Source organism: Trichosurus vulpecula, chromosome 5, assembly GCF_011100635.1.
Source record: "Trichosurus vulpecula isolate mTriVul1 chromosome 5, mTriVul1.pri, whole genome shotgun sequence".
Lineage (NCBI taxonomy): Eukaryota > Metazoa > Chordata > Mammalia > Diprotodontia > Phalangeridae > Trichosurus > Trichosurus vulpecula.
In genome coordinates this window covers 296,071,927-296,088,730 of record NC_050577.1, presented here as the reverse complement: position 1 = coordinate 296,088,730, position 16,804 = coordinate 296,071,927, and the positions used below count along the sequence as shown (strand labels likewise).

General features: G+C 47.5%; 1 protein-coding gene across 1 annotated transcript in view; it reads left to right on the top strand.

Annotated features, from left to right (window-relative positions):
• CARD10 (caspase recruitment domain family member 10) overlaps positions 1-16,804 on the top strand; it is a 46,114-nt gene that overhangs the window by 3,010 nt on the left and 26,300 nt on the right. The window contains exons 4-7 of the mRNA XM_036758414.1: positions 1,508-1,833; positions 7,525-7,719; positions 9,946-10,083; positions 12,865-12,990. Coding sequence (XP_036614309.1) covers positions 1,508-1,833; positions 7,525-7,719; positions 9,946-10,083; positions 12,865-12,990 — 785 coding nt within the window. The remainder of the gene's footprint in view (positions 1-1,507; positions 1,834-7,524; positions 7,720-9,945; positions 10,084-12,864; positions 12,991-16,804) is intronic.

Below are 16,804 nucleotides of genomic sequence, written 5' to 3'. Positions count from 1 at the left end.
GCCACCAGGGGGCTGTTAGGCTTTGGATAAGCCCCTTCTTTCTCTTGCCTGTTTCTTCTTCACCATGTGGATGTTAACGAAGCTTGGTATAATGGAAAAAAAAATCGGATTTGGAGCTGATGGACCTGGGTTTGAATCCAGACTCGGCTGTTTATAAGCTGTGTGACCTTGAGGCCATAGTTTCTCTATGCTACACTTTCCTCAGCTGTAACACAGGCCTAATAGCATGTATCATTTGCCTCACTGAATGACTAGGAGGAAAGCCCTTTGTAAACCTTAAACCACTAGACAAAAGTGAGCGGCCGTTATTCTTCCTCTTCTGGAAGAATAAATCAGCCTGGGTTCAACAACAGGACGAATGTAAGGCGGATAGGAGAAAGGACTTCCTGAGTGAGGATGGTGTGTGTGCGTGCGTGTGTGCGTGCGTGTGTGTGTGTGTCTCAGTGCTGGGAGAGGGGAGTATCCAGCCTTTCCGTCATTTGAGAGATATTATATTAGTATATATTTTAAGTGATGGCATTTGTTTTGTGTCACCTTCATGTCCAAGTACACCTCCTCTACCCTTTTCCAGTGAGCCTCCCTTATAACAAAGAATAAGAGAGAGGGAAGAAAACAGATTGGTTCAGTACAAGTACCCCTCACATCTGCCAGATTCACCAGAGTATGTGCTCCTTCACACTCATAGTCCCCCTTCCAAGAGGGGCAGCTGGTTCATTTTTCCTGGAGAGATTTAAGAATAGATTTGATAGTGCTCAGATGCTATCCTGCTTGAATGGATTAGACTGACTCGGAGGATAAGGGAATATAAGTGGGACTAGACCTGCGATTTCATTGCTGTAAGCAACTCCAGGATAAGCAATGCAGGTCAGCACCTCCTCTGCAACCTGGAATCTTAGAGAGTATTGAGAGGTTGAGTAACTGACTTGTCCAGTGTATATCAGAGATGGGACTTGAACGCAGAATGTCCTCGTTCTGAGGCCAGCTGTCCACCACAAATAATAATTCGCTATATATCTGTACATCTATATCTACATAGCTAGATGGATGGGGCAGCTAGGAGGAGAAGTGGATGGCGTGCTGGGCCTGGAGTCAGGAAAACGCGTCTTCCTGACTTCAAAATCTGGCCTAGGTGTGTGACCCTGGGCAATCCTGTTTGCCTCAGTTTCCTCACATATAAAATGAGCGGGAGAAGGAAATGACAAACCACTCTAGGATCTCTGCCAAGAAAACCCCAAATGGGGTCACAAAGAGTGGGACAAGACTGAAACAACTGAACAAGACAGATAGGTAGAAAGAGATTTCTAGTTTTAAAAGTACTTGTCTTGATATGCTTTTATTTCCCATTTCATAGAAGAGGAAGGGGAGCCTTGGTGAGTGAGGGTGATTTGTCCCTCCAGTTAAGGGGCTAAGGCAGGACTGGGTCATGGTGGGAGTGTCCCTTTGGGACTTTGAGTGGGGGCTGAGCAAGGCCTGGGATGCTCACTTGTCACTCACCCTCCCCTTGCAGATGAGGAGGGTCCCGAGGGCCTGACCCAGTTCCTGATGACGGAGGTGAGGCGGCTGCGAGAGCAGCGGAAGGCCCAGCTCCAGAGGGAGCAGCAGCTGCAGGCCCAGACCCGAGCTCTGGAGGAGGAGCGGGCCACGCTGGAACGCAAGCTGGGGGAGCAGCTGCAGGCCCAAGAACGGTGTCAGCGCCTCCGCGAGGACTGGGAGTCAGGCAGCCTGGAGCTTCTGAGGCTCAAGGAGGAGAACTACATGATAGCCATGCGCCTGGCGCAGCTGAGCGAAGAGAAGAACACGGCCGTCTTGCGCAGCCGGGACCTGCAGCTGGTGGTACGGGCTGGGGTCCCTGGGAGGCAGCAGAGGTTGGGGGTGATGGCTGGGCATGGCGATCCTTCCTTAAGGACCCGCCTTGAAATGCTCTTCTGCGGTATTCAGCCTACTTTGGTGGAGAGAGCATTGGCTTTGGGGTTAGAGAATCTGAGTTTGAATTCCAGCTACCACTTAGGAGATGTGTGACCTTGGGCTAGACTTTACTGAGTCTCAGTTTCTTCATCTACAGAATGGGAAGAATCTTACTGGCAGCGTCCCCCTCCCCAGGTTACTGTATGGATCAAATGTGAATGTCTGCAAAGCTTTAAAAAGATTAAATAATACTATGGATAAAGAGACTTGTCATTGCTATGTCAGTGATCATGGTCTATGAGCAATGAAACCTCCATGTGGTGCAGTGGACAGAGTGCTGGGCCTGGGCTCACGAAGTCCTTAGTGCCTGGCCACCTATTACCTTTGTGACCCTGGGCAAGTCAGTTAACCCCTGGATGCCTTGGTCTCCCTAACCGTAACCCTCCCGGGGTTGTTGTGAGGGTCAAAGGAGATGTTTGGTGAAGTGCTTTGCAAACCCGATTATCAATAGTAGGTGACATGCATCTATTGATTTAAGGTCTGCATGGGGCTTTATGAAAATTATCTCATTTTAGCTTCACAGTAGCCCAGAGAGGGAGGTTGGGACATCAGGAAAAATCATTTGGTACAGCAGAGATTCATGTGATCATATGGGGTTTAGTGACCGGTCCTGGACTGAGCATCGGGATCACCTGGGTTCTAATCCTGCCTCTTGGCATGTCTCGTGAGGGACCTTGGACAGGTCACTAAACCTCCCGGCTTCCTCATCTGTGAATTGGGGATAACCACACCACCTACATCTAAGGTGGTTTGGAAGATCCAATGAGATCGTGCCTGTAAGGTGCTTCGGAAACCTCAAAGGCCTACGGAAGTGGGAGTTATGTTTATTCTAGTTTTGATTGTTTTTGGTCGGGACCCTTGATTTCATTGGCATAGAGGAACTCTCGGAGTGAAAACTCCTGTATCAATTGCAGATTATATTCTTAGAGGGTCGCCTTGGGCACTGAGAGGCCTTGACTTGCTTTCTGTTAACATCTGTGTCATTATAAATCATAAAGAACACAAAAATCCTATGTCTCGATCTAGAAGAGACCTCCGATGCCACTGAGTCTGACCCCCGCCCCCCACCATTTTACAAGTGTGGAAACTGAGGCCCGGAGAGGGGGAATGATTTGTCCAGAGTCACATAGCTAGTGTTGAGACAGGATTTGAACCCAGATCTTTGCGACTCTAAGGCAGCCCTCTGTTTATATGTCATGCTGCTTCTCCATTATTATTATTACATCACCATAGCTAATCCTCTGGCCAGAGCATCATGGGGTTCAGGGTGGGGTCTTGGGCCTCTGTCCCTGTGGATCACTTTGCCATTCTAAAGTGGTAGAGACTTTCCCACCCTCCTTCCCCCCATCCTTGATTCACCACTTTTTTTTTTTAATTACAAAGGCTTGATATGAATCATGTGGCAGATGGAGCGAGAGAATGTAGTTGGCTTAGACCAAACCTCTCTCCCAGAGGTGGAGTCCAGTGTGCTTTCTTTGACTCTTTGCCATCAGACATCTTTGACTCTCTTGCCACAGAGGGCTTCTAGGGGCCATCTGTGCTGTAGGATGGGCCCAAGGTTAGGCTGGGATACTAGGTGTGCATGAATGGAGCTCGTGGGCCCACCTGGTGGTGGTTTCTTAGGTTGTTGTGGGCCTATAGGCTTCCTGTCATGATCTGTGTGTGGCTCTAGGGGGCTTGCATGAAATTTGGTTTGTGTATCTGTGCTGTTGATTGTACATGAGAGTGTAGATTGGTTGTGATCATCACAAGTGAAGTAGAGGCGATTCTTCATCAGGTACTGCAAGGATTCTGTGGCCTCGAAGCTGGAGAGAGTCAGAGTCAATAAATGAACCAAAAAGCATTTTTTAAGCACCTGTTCTGTGCTAGGCACTGGAGATACAGAGACAAAAGGAAAATAGTCTCTGCCCTTGAGGAGCTTACATTATTTCTGAGACATAACTACCCAGCTTTGCTATTAACCATGCTTGCCCTAGCTCCTCTCCTTCCCTCCTAACCTTGAGTCCTGCTCTGCAGTTCAGTGATTCTGTGTTCTCTGCTTATCAGTGTGTGGCTACCGGGGCGTGTATTGATATCAGGCTATAGGTGCGCGTGTGCATGCATGTGTGGCTAGACTTGGATGGACATCAGATACTGACAGCCTGTCTTTAATCTTTCCTGGGCCTGAAGCAGAACTGAAGATCTCTTTCTGAGCTTCCTATGGGGAGAGGGCTGGCCCTTGGTCCTCTGGTCTTTGAGATGTCTGTAGTCTTGGGAAGGGCACTAGTCTGGAAACTGGGAGACTCGATTTTAGCGCTCTATCTCTCTTTTTCATCTTGAGCAAGGAGGGGTCCTCATCTCTGAGCCTGTCTCCTTATCTGTAATGATATTAATAATAGCTGACATTTATACAGCACTTAGGAAATATGATCTCATTTGATTTACTCCTTATAGCTATTCAAGGAGACAGGTGCTATTATCCTCATTTTATAGGGGAGGAAATAAGGGGGTGCCAGGGTCATACAGTAAGTCATAGGATCATAGAATTGTAAATTTAGAGCTGGAAAGGACCTTCTAGACCATTTAGTTCCAATTCCCCCATTTTGCAGATTAAGAAGCTGAGACTGAGACAAATTAAGTGACTTAGGATGGCAAAAGTAGTGTCTGAGACACAATTCAAACCCTGGTCTTCTTGCTATATATCCAGCACTAGGGACCCTTTGGGATCTAAAAGAATGAGCTGCCTCTGCGTGCCTGTGTGCATGTATGCGCATGTGTCTTCTGTTGGAGCCTGCTTTATGGGGCATGTTCTTTTCCAAGGTGATTTTTCCACCTTGGAGCTTGGAGCTCCACCTTGGGTGCCCTCTGGGCATCAGACTCTGGCACGCACTGAATGGATGCTGGGTAAGGACAGGCGTGTGGGTGGGAGGGGACGCCATGCCACGAGTTCATGGAGACCTTTGGCCAACAATAACTGCATTCTTCTGTCTGCCCCTGTTCCTGACCTGACATTTTCCTAAGGACTTCACGGTTATGCTCCTTTGGTTTGCGCCATTCATGGGAGTCTCAGCCAACTCTGGTGGCAGTCTGGAATTCTGGGAAGCCTTTTCAGTATGCAGTTTTCTGACTTTCAAGGACATATTTTAACTCTACCTAGCTGTTTACTGGGTGTTTTGGTGTGTAGGCTTTGCTGGGAAGTCCTTCAAGTGGCTGATGAGGTTCAGCTGAATTTCCATTTGACAAATATTTATTGGGATTGTGAGAGCAGAATCAGGGAGCAGAGGTGGTCACAGCTGGAAGGAACCTTAGAATATATAATGTTAGAACATAGACTTTCACAGCTGGAAAGGACCTTAGCATGGAGAATATACCTGATCTGGGAGGAATCCTACAAGGTGGAAGGATTTCAGAGCTGGGAGGGTCCTTAAAACATAGAATGTCAAAGCTAGAGAGGGGACCATAAAAATCATCAATTACAACTGGGCCAGAGGAGGAAGTGATGCTCAAGATCACACAGGGGGTTAGCACTAGAAGGACCAGCTACATCAATTAATGCAAAAAACATTAGAATTTTACTCGGAAACAATATATTTTATATATTAATACATCAACATATCAATATGGCATATCAATATGTTAATATGTCTATATATATATTTTTTTTGGAGGGGGGAAGGCAGGACAGTTGGGGTTAAGTGACTTGCCCAAGGTCACACAGCTAGTAAGTGTGTCAAGTGTCTGAGGCTGGATTTGAACTCAGGTCTTCCTGACTCCAGGGCTGGAGCTCTACTCACGGCGCCACCTAGCTGCCCCAATATGTCAATATATTAACACAGTGTGTTGATATATTATATCAATATACCAATATATTAGTATAGCATATTGATATATTAATAGAATTTCATTAATACAATATATACTTTTATCGCTATGATATTACATTAATGGAATTTATAATATATTTATGAACAATATGATACATTAATATAATTTTATTCAAATTTCACTGACTCTATTTATCTTAAGGATAAAAAAATGCACTGCATTTAAGAATATTTCCTTTTGTTCTTAGGTTCTGATCCTTCTAGTGTTAGTGGCAGGGCTGGGGATGCGCTATGGCTCACACAGATAGTAACAAGAATAATAAATGGCTGGCATTAAGGGAGAGAGTGCCTCATCCAATCCTCACAATAGCCTTGGGAGGGAGATGTGTTTATGACGACCGTTTTACAGATGAGGAAACTGAGTCAGGCAGCCATGAAGTGACTTGGCCAGGGTCACTTTCACTTGTTAAATGTCTGAGATGGGCTGCCTGATTCCAGGCCCTGTACCTGTCTGTCTGAGGCAGGATTCAGAGTTGGGTCTTCTTGATTCCTCATCTGGCTCTAAGGGCCCTTCAAGGCCTCAAAGAATTGTCCTACTGTGTGTTGTGGCCACATGTTCTGCCCCCTTAGAATGGTTCAATGCCTGTTCCTCTCCCTCCCTTATGCCATTAATTCAACCCATCAAACATCCCTACTGTGTGCCAGGCTAGCACATGAAGACACTGGCAAAGCTGTCTCTGCCCTCGGTGAGATCACTTTCTCCTGGGCTTGTGGAGTGGAAGGTGACACAAATAAAGATAAGCAGATACAAGATAAGTGGAAGAAGTAGATGGCATCCTCAGCTTGGGGAATCAAGAAGGGCCTCCCATTAGAGGGGGCTTGTGTGCTATGGCTCCTAGGAAGCTATGCATCCCAGGCATAGGGGCTCACCTGTGTGAAAACCTCAGTTTCTTCATCTGCAAATGGGGGTAAGAATTTCTGAGTCACCTACTTCCCATGGTTCTTGGGAGGGGAAGTGTTTTGTGGATAAGAGGCTTATTGGTTTAGAGCTAGAAGGGTCCAAACCTCCCATCTTACAGATGAGGAAACTGAGGCTCAGATAGGTATAGTGATTTGTCTAGCGTCACATAGTAAATATAGCTGAGATGAGACTTGAAGCCAGGACTCTGAGGCCATTCATACTGATGCACTGGCATTCAAAATGTCCAATAAGCGCTGGAGAAATGTGAGCTGTAATTAATTTGCATTCATTTAATTAACTAATACAATTAATTGATTTGCATTCACTTTGCATATGTTTTGCACATGTTTTTATTGTCTGTGAATGTGTGGTTTCCTTATATAGTATGTAAGTTCCTTGAGGGCAGAGACTGTTGCTCATCTATGTCTTTGTACCCCCAGTGCCTGACACATAGTAGGTGTTTAAGAAATACTTAGTGATAGATTAATCGATTGCTTCTGGAAAGGGCTCGCTGATTGCCTACTCCATGGAGCAAGTAACCAGGCCCCAGACTCCCTTGTCTGGCCATGATTTCCCTTTGTGTATTGTCTCCTGTGTTAGGATGTAGGCTACTTGAGGGCAGGGACCCTCTCATTTTTGTCTTTGGTTCTCCCATGCTTGACACACAGTAATTGCTGATAATACTTTCGGATGGATTGATTGTTATTAAAAGATAAAGGGCTGAGACGTGGGTGGGAAGTGCGTCATGGCTGAGGGCTGGAGCTGACCATCTCTCCCTCCCTGCTCTCCTCCCAGATAGACCAGCTTCGGTGCAAGGTGAGCCGGCTGGAGGAAGAGTGCACGATGCTCCGGAGTGCCAGGAGCCAAGGCCCCTCCACCCTGGAGAAGGAGGACAAGGAGCCGGAAGCGCCAGACCTCATCTCCGAGCTGCAGGCTGAGAATCAGAGACTGACCACTTCCCTTCGCGAGCTTCAGGAAGGCCTAAAGCAGGTCCTGAGCCCCAGAGGGTCGGGTGGCCACGACCCCCTCACACGCCTCCTTTTCTGTCCTTATGATGTCTCCTGGTGGTGGGGGAGATGAGATTCCAGGCAGTGCTCAAGATAGTGCTCTGTTCTGTTCTCCCCTCCTTCTTCCTCCTCTCCTCTTCTTCCTCAGAGTAGGGGAAAGGACATTGGACATTGAGTGTAGACACTTGGATTTGGAATCCCGTTTGGCCACCTATTAGTTGTGCAACTGTGGCATCTGACCTTGCCTCTGGGCCTCAGTTTCTTTATCCATAAATGAAGATAATTAATACATCCACCCTCTATCCCATCAAGAGCTGTCATGAGAGCCGTCAAAGCAGAAACTTTGAAATATACAACAGGGAAGGCAGACAGATGTTTACCAGTCCTAGGACTGGGGCTGCCATGTGTATTGGAGAATACCTGTAGGTTTTTGGCTCAGTTCTTTTTATAGAAGAGTTAACTGAGGCCCTTAGGATCCTAGGAGAGTAGATTGGGAGCTGGAAGGAACCTCAGAAGCCATATGGTCCAACTCTCTTATTTTACAGATAAAGGGAACTGAGGCCCGAGGAAATGAAGGAATTTGGGATCATAGCTAGAGCTGGAGGGAGCCTTAGATGTCATGTGGTCCAACTCTGTTTTTTCTTTTACAAATGACGAAACTGAAGCCCAGTCATGGAAGAGCAGGGTTTTAGACTGAGGTCCTCTGATTTAGAATCTCCCTTCCCTCCCTCCCTCCCTCCTTTCCTTCCTTCCTTCCTCCCTTCCTTCCTCCTTCATTCCTTCATTCCTTCCTTCTTTCCTTCCTTCTTTCTTTCCTTTCTTTTTTCCTTCCTTCCTTCTTTCCTTCCTTCCTTTCTTCCTTCCTTCTTTCCTTCCTTCCTTTCTTTTTTCCATCCTTTCTTTTTTCCTTCCTTCCTTCCTTCTTTCCTTCCTTTCTTCCTTCCTTCCTTCCTCCTTCATTCCTTCCTTCTTTCTTTCCTTTCTTTATTTCTTCCTTTCTTTTTTCCTTCCTCCCTTCTTTCCTTCCTTTCTTTTTCCTTCCTTCCTTCCTCTTTTTATTCCTTCCTTCCTTCCTTCATTTCTTCCTTCCTTCCTCCTTCATTTTTTCCTTCTTTCCTTCCTTTCTTTATTTCTTCCTTTCTTTTTTCTTCCTTCCTTCATTCCTTCCTTCTTTCCTTCCTTTTTTCTTCCTTCCTTTCTTCCTCTTTATTACTTCCTTCTTTCCTTCCTCCTTCATTTCTTCCTTCTTTCCTTTTTTCCTTCCTTCTTTCTTTCCTTTCTTTATTTTTTCCTTTCTTCTTTCCTTCCTTCCTTTCTTTTTTCATCCTTTCTTTTTTCCTTCCTTTCTTCTTCCTCCTTCCTTCCTTCCTTCCTTCCCTCCCTCCCTCCCTCCTTCCCTCTGTCCTTCCCTCCATCCTTCCCTCCTTCCTCCCTCCCTCCCTTCCTTCCTTCCTTCCTTCCTTCCTTCCTTCCTTCCTTCCTTCCTTCCTTCCTTCCATCCTTCCCTCTTTCTTTCCCTTCCTCCCTCTTTCATTCTTTTTATTTTTTCTTTCTTTTTTCCCATTCAAGTTCATTTTATTGTTAGTTCCAAATTCTTTCCCTTCCCCACCCATTGAGAAGTCAAGAAATACAATACCCATTACGCATATGAAGTCATGCAAAACAAATTTCCACATTTAGCCATACGTGTTCTTTCCACGACATTAACTACTATTGCTTTATTTTTTTCAATTAACAAGCATTTATTTCTCTCCCTCTCACCCCTGCCCTGAATTTTAAAAAAAGAAAACTCTTGTAACAAATAGTTAAGTAAAACGCATTCCTATGTTGGCCGTTTCCAAAATCTGTATCTTATTCTGCATCCCGAGTCGCAGCTGGATGGGGGCCCTAGCCTTCGTCCTTGGTCCTCCAGAATCATGGCTGGCCATTGCACAGGTTGGAGATTTTAAGGCTTTCGAAGCTGTAGATCTTTCCAGGTGCAGGTGGTTGTGGTAGAAGTTGTTCTGGGTCTGCTTCCTTCCCTCTGGATTGCTCTGTCTGAGTCTTCCCAGGTGGCCCTGTTTCTTCCTACTTTGAGTGGCATGGCGCTGGTTGGGGATTATGGCAGGACAGCACTTCCTGCCCCTTGCCCTGCCTCCCCAGCCTTTTGGGGACTCTTCCTGCTGTGCAGTGGGGGTTCTGGTTGTGACTGGGCTTTGTGGTTCCCCAGGACCCTGGCTCGGAGCAGATCCTCTTGGACATCCTAGAACACGATTGGAAAGAAGCTCAGGATGATCGTCAGGAGCTCTGTCAGAAGCTCCACGATGTCCAGGGAGAGCTCCAGTGGGCGGAGCAACTTCGGGACAAGGTAACCTTCCAGCCTGCCCTCGCCACCCCCCCCCCCACCTCCTCACCTCTCTCCCACCTGCCAGGTGTCGGTGAGCTCCCAGTAGGCAGGGCAGGGGAGACCTGGAAACCAGGATGCCTCCAAGTCTGCCCAGCATCCCCAGGTCCAGATGCAGCTGAGACCCCACCAGCTCCTAAGAGGCCAGAGCGGAAATTGCTTTGAACGTGAAGCCAGGAGACTGGGGTTTGAATCCTGGCTCTGTTCCTTACAGCTTTGTGACCCTTCAAAAGTGACTTCCCCACCCTCAGTTTATGAAGTGGGCACAACAGTGCTCATGTTCCCTACCTCATGAGGTCGTATCTGGGAGAACGCTTTGTAAACTTTAAAAAGTGCTGCAGAAACGGGAGCTGTGATAGAGTGGAGGGACCCTGGGCTCTGGAGTCTGAGGCCCTGTGTTCAAATCCCACCTGTTTGCCATTTGCTACCTTTCTGACCTTGGGCAAGTCATTTAGCCTCTCTGGGCCTCAGTTTCCTCATCTGAAAATGAAGTGGTTACACTAATCACCCTCCAAGGTCTCCTCCAGAGCTGGGAGCCTGTGTCACTGCGCCTCCATGGACCTCCGTTTTCTTATCTGTAACATAATGGAGTAGGTGGCCCTGCCTGCAGTTGGGATACTCGGATGCTCCTTTTTCACAGCCATCTGGCCAACTACCCTTTCTCCCACCCCCTGCTCTGCCCCACTCATTGGCGGTCTTCAAAGGAGGATTAAGGTGGAGCAGAGGGGAGGAGCCCCATCAAGGAATCCTCAGTTATATCCTAATAATGCCTCCTGTTTTTACCACATTGTTCTCTGTCACTGCCCTGTGTTTTTAATGAGCACGATGGTGCCCGTTCTGCAGATGAGAACACTGAGGTTTGGAGAGGGGAAGTGACTTGTCCAGGATCAGACAGCTGATAAGTGGCCTGTCCAGGCCTTTGTGATTCCAGGCCCTGCTACCTTTCCTCTCCTTTACACTTCCACTGCAACTCCTCTTTGGGGCAGCTCCTGATGACTGCCTTTCCCCAGGGTCCCATCTGTTCCTTTAAAAACAAGTCTCCCTGATGCCTTTTGTTTCTATGGAACAGTCATTTCCTGCTATCGGTCCCCTCCCATGGAACTCTTCCTTGTTTTAAGCCAGAACAGCAGCTTAGCCACAGCAAGAGCATCTGTAGAGCTCCAGACCTGCCCTTGTTCCCAGGCCTCTCTGGGGAGATGAGGGAAGGGCGGGGGTAGGGCAGTGCATTGGCTTCTCACCTGAACCAATATTGGTCTACGAGTTAAGTGGAGCTCATCTGTCTTTCAGGATGGTTTGTTCTCCTGGTCCTGTTTGTTTCATTTGACATCTGTCAGTCAATAGGCCAAGCATTGTGTAAAGAAAGCACCAGCAATACACGGAAAGGCAAATTGGAGGATCCTAGATTTAGAGCTTGGAGGGCCCAGTTCATCTTACAAATATGGAAACTGAGGCTCAGGGTCACACGCTGGTAACAGTAAGAAGCAGGATTTGAACCCAGGCCTTTGGACTCCAAGTCCAATGCTCATTCACTAAGAAACATTGCCTCCTCTGTCTTTGTCTTCAGCTAGTTCTCCAGACTCCTCGTATTTGTTTATCAGGGGCTCAGTAATATTCCATTATATTCCTAAACCATCACTGGTTTAGTCATTCCCTAGAGAGGCCTGTTCTTGGCTGACCCAGTCTATTGAATCATGGCCCTAACTGGGCCAAGGTCATGGAGTCCACTCCCACTGGATCCGTTGACCTCACTGCATTTCATTGTTAGGAATAAAAATTCATTCAGCAAGCATCTCCTAAGCTCCTACTCTGTACAAGGCCCAGGAGTTACCAAGACAAAATAAAACCTCTGCCCCTAAGGAACGTACATTCTATCTGATGGCCTTGGTTCACTGTGAGGTCTGTAGTGTGGGGGAGCCAAGAACACTTGAATCTGGCAGCACGAGGCCTGGGTTTGAGTCCCCCATTCCCTGCTTGATAGCTGTGTGACCTTGAGGAAGTCACTGCCTCTCTATCTATATGTGCCTAGTATGTGTCAGGCACTGCGCTAAGCCATGGAGGATACAAAAAGAGACAAAAAAAGTCCCCGCCCTCAAGAAGCTTACAGTGTAGTGGGGGTGACAACAACCAATCAATGAGCATTTATTAAGCTCCTCCTATGAACCAGGCACTGTACTAAGCCGTGGAAGATACAAAAAGAGGCAAAAGACAGTCCTTGGCCTCAAGTAGCTTACAGCTGGAAAAAGAGGGGCATGGACGTATGGCTTCAAAGGGCCTTTTGAGCTCTAACCCTAAATCTGTGTTCTGCAAAACAGGAACAGCCCGACCTTTCCTATCAATAAATGCCTCTAGTATTTGATAGTAATAGCAGCTAGCGTTTATAGATCACTTACTGGTTTGCAAAGCACTCACTATGTTAATTTATTTGATCCTCACAAAAATCCTGTAAGGGAGGTACCCCCATTTTATAGATGAGCCAACTGAGGTTGAATGGCCCGGGCCTCACAGCTGATGGGTGTCTGAGGCAGGATTTGAACTCTGTCTTCTTGAGTCCATCAGGCCATCTAACGTAGCTGCTTCATGGTTTCCATAGCAGTTTCTGCGCATAATCCACCTTTGAGTTTCTCAAGGGCCGTGATACAGGAAAGTGCTTTGTAAACTGTTAAGTACCATGGAAATGTGAAGTCCGCCTGTAAATGTCTGACTGCCTAGTTTCCTGATGGTCCCCCCATCTCACCCCCTACCCAGTACCTACGGGAGATGGAAGATCTGCAGCTTAAGCACCGGACCCTGCAGAAAGACTGCGGCCTTTATAAGCACCGAATGGCCACTGTCCTGGTACAGCTGGAGGAGATTGAGAAGGAGAGGGACCAGGTGAGTCACTCCTTCTGTGCCAGCTGGGCTTAGCCATGAGCCCCCAACCCAAGATGGGAGGCTGTCTCCTGGCCCTTTCCCTTTCTGTGGGAAAGTGGGGGGTTAGGTGTCTTGCTGATGGCAGCCTGCCTGGAATTGATTCCCGATGCTATTCATTCATTGCTGCTGCTCCAGGGATGGGACCTGGCACCCAGCACAGTTGGTATCACTTAGAGAGGCAGGGCTAGGCTGGAATTGACTTCTCATCATGACTGCCACTTGTTCCTTATTTTGGTAAAAGGGATTCTTGGTTGGGGGTGGGTTGGGCTAGATGCTCTGAAGTCCTTCCCAATTCTAAGAGTTTGGGATTCAGTGGTGCCCCAGGAGACGTGATTTGGACTGTGACCTACCCACGTCGATGACCCAAGGGGAGAGAGAGTCCAGTCACCTGGGCTAAACCCCTTGGGCACAGCGGCCAATCCTCTCCCTCCCCAGCCCCCCAGTCTCCCAGGCCTCTGGTTCTCCAACTTAACAGCCGTAAATCATCTCAGTTCTCTGGGCCTTAGCTTCCTCGGCTGCAAAAAGAAGGGGCTGGGTGCTGTGGTACAGGGCAAAGAGTCCCAGATTTGGGAGTCAAGACCCGATTCGAATCTTGTTTCCATATGACTTCATCAAGTCACTTTGCCTTTGGCTGCAACTCTTTGGCCACACATTTTCTCTACCATTCAACGGTCAGCCTGGGCGCCCACGGAAGGCCTTCGTCCCTTAACCACCCTAGTGCCAATGCTGGCTTAATCAGCCAGCTCTGCCTTCCTGGAAGCCGCTACCATTACTTTATTATTATTGTACTGTTTTTACATGATTACTTTTCATCCCCTCCCCGAAGGAGGAAGAGATGGAGCGAGTGCTCTTTGGCAGTCAGTCCCACCCCATCCTCTGGAGTGCTCTCTATAGGGAGCTAGAAGGGGTCAGAGAGAGGCCACTGCCTTAGGAGGACAAAGCCTCTGGTTGTTGGGGAGAGCAGGCTGAGGATGTGAAGGGCTGTCCATCTGAGGCACTGGGTGGGTGGTTGACCATGTGACCACATCAGGTCTAGATATGAGGGAAATAGGAATGGGGCCGGTCAGTCCTCGAAGCTGCTGCTGGCCTCAGTGGCCAGACTAGGCCTATCTTACAATAAGTTTCCTGGAATCTATAACTCAGCACTTTGGGATGCTGTGATTTTCTCGCCTTTTCCTATGTTTCCTTTGTTGCTGGAAAAAAAAAAAAACAACTTTGGTGGTCTTGGGTTACTGAAGGGAAGGAAGAGGGGGACAGACCCTTGAGGCCAGGAGGGCAGGGAAAGGAGGAGCACGGACTTGGGGGTCCCTAGAGGTTAAGCTGGGGCTGGTGGCATTAGTAGGGTGATACAGAAGGCCCAGCCCAGTCACATATAGGAAAGTGGCGGAAAGAATTTGGGGTCAAAAAGCCTGGGATTATGGGATTTAGAAGGGGCCTGAAGGTCACTAATCCCACAACCCCTTTTTACAGATAAAAAAACTGCTTTCAGAGAAGGAACATGAATTACCAAGGTCATACAAGGTGTGCCCCAGGTAGCCGAGATCTTGAGCTGAAAGGACTTTTCCCAAATCAGGCCTTTCCACCTTTCAAGTCCTAGGATCCAGTTTAGCAAACATCAATTAATTAGCAAACATTAAGTTCCTTTTGAGGATAATGCCCTATTCATGGCGTGGAGGAATACAAAGATGAAGAATAACACAGTCCCGGACCTCAGGGTGCTTACCTCCCAACTTCTGTGCCCAGAAAAGGCTATCCCTTCTTGTCTGGATGGTGGCAACAGCCTCTTCTTGGGTCTCCCTGCCTTAGGGCTCTCTTCACTCCATCTCAGCCTCCACGGGGACTTTCCTAAAGCATAGGTTGGACCCCTGGTTTCTAGTGGCTTCCTCATATGTCTCGTGTCAGCTCTAAAGCCCTTGGTCTGGTGTCTAAACTCTTCACCCCTGACCCCTCACTACCTTTCCAGCCTTGTTATACATTACCGCCATGATACCACTTGGTGATCTCACCCAATTGGCCTTCTGCACCCTCCTCCAATATGTTATTTATCTTATTAAATATTTCTCAATTACATGTGCAAAATTTTGACATTCATTTAAAAAAAATCTGGAATTCCAAATTCTCTCCTCCTCTTCCTCTCTTCCCCACTCCTTGAGAAGGCAAGCAATCTGATATCAATTATACACGTGAAGTCATGCAAAACACATTTTCACATTAGCCATGTTGCAAAAGAAAATGCAGACCAAAAACCAACCAGACCAAACAAAACAAGAACAAAATCCCTTGCTGTTCTTCTCATGCTAAATTCTGTTTCCTGTCCTCTTGCCTTTGTACTGATTGTGCCTCCTGCCTGGGATGCCCTCCTGGCTCACCTCTTCTTCCAGTCCTTAGCAGCACTTCCTACTACATGGGATCTGATCGCCCCTTTCCCCACCCCGTTCCCTTGTGTTTATCTCGTATACTTATTATGTCCTGATTGGAAGCTTTCTGAGGGCAAGAGTTCTTTGTTTTTGAATTGGTGTCTCCCTGGCCTGATAGGTAGTCAGTGATACATACCAGGATCTCAGCCGCAGACATGGAAGGGATCTTAGAATTCATCAAGCCTATTTCTCCTATTTTAAAGATGATGAAACAGATCCAGTAAGGATGAAGTCACCTGCACAGACCACACAGTTACTAAATGCTTACGATTGATCAGTAATACCACAAGGTCAAGTAGGATAAAAAGCGTAAAAGAAATCCAGCCAAAGACCTGTGAGAAATTTTGGGTGGGCAGAAATACCACAGTGGGCTTGGTGTCAGGGCTGCCCCCTCTTCTACTTGGGGTCACTTTCCAGGCCCCAGTTTCTCGTCTCCTGGCAGCCCTGGCCCCCAAGACTGGCTGAGACATGAATATGCTAATGGTGGAGCATTTGTTTGCCTCTAACTCAGCCCCTGTGGGGAGAGGAATGTGGGCAAGTTCAGCTGAAGCCCTCTCCCAAATCAGGAATGACCTTCTAACCATCAGCCTCACCTCATGGGATTGGATGGAAGGTAGTGAGCTCCTCATCACTGAGCGACCACACACAGAGGGGCTTCTTGTTCAGCTGCTTTCGGTGATCCCTTTCAGCTTAGGAATGCCAAGCCTTTGCATTGGCTGTACCCCTTGCCTGGAATACTCTCTCTTTTTGCCCTTGACTCTCAGAATCCCAGCTTCCTTCAAGACTCCCCTCTTTTGGGAAGCATCTCCCTCTTCTAAAGTTACCTGCTTTTTGCTCTGGATGTACCAATCTCTACACATCTTGTCCCCCTCCCCCCCAAGAATATAATATAATTTAAATTTTTTAATGAATAAAAATCTTCTTTCTCATTGGGAAAAAAAAACAGAAGCAAAACTCTTATACCAAATATACTGATTTTGCTTTTTCTCTGTATCCCTAGGGCTTGGTACTTAGTAGGTTCTTAAATAAATGTGATTGATTGAGGAAATAGGACTTGAGGCAGGAAAGGGGCCTCCACACTCCAGCCCAGCCTGATTTGGCCAGCTCTGACTTTTTTCTTATCTCTGCCTTGCTGGTTCTTTCCTGGCCATCCCCCAGCTTTGGGGGGTGTGGTCCTTTCTGACTCTGGACTTCAGTTCCCTCCGGCTTAGCCTGGGCGTGGGGGATATAGGGATGTTTCCTTTCTCCCCCTCAGTTCACCCAGTGAGGATAAAGCTTTTTCTGGGGACTGAATAAAAGAAGAGGGGGAGGGAAGAGGAAACCTGCTGACTGAGAGGTCTTGTAGGGTACAGGCACAA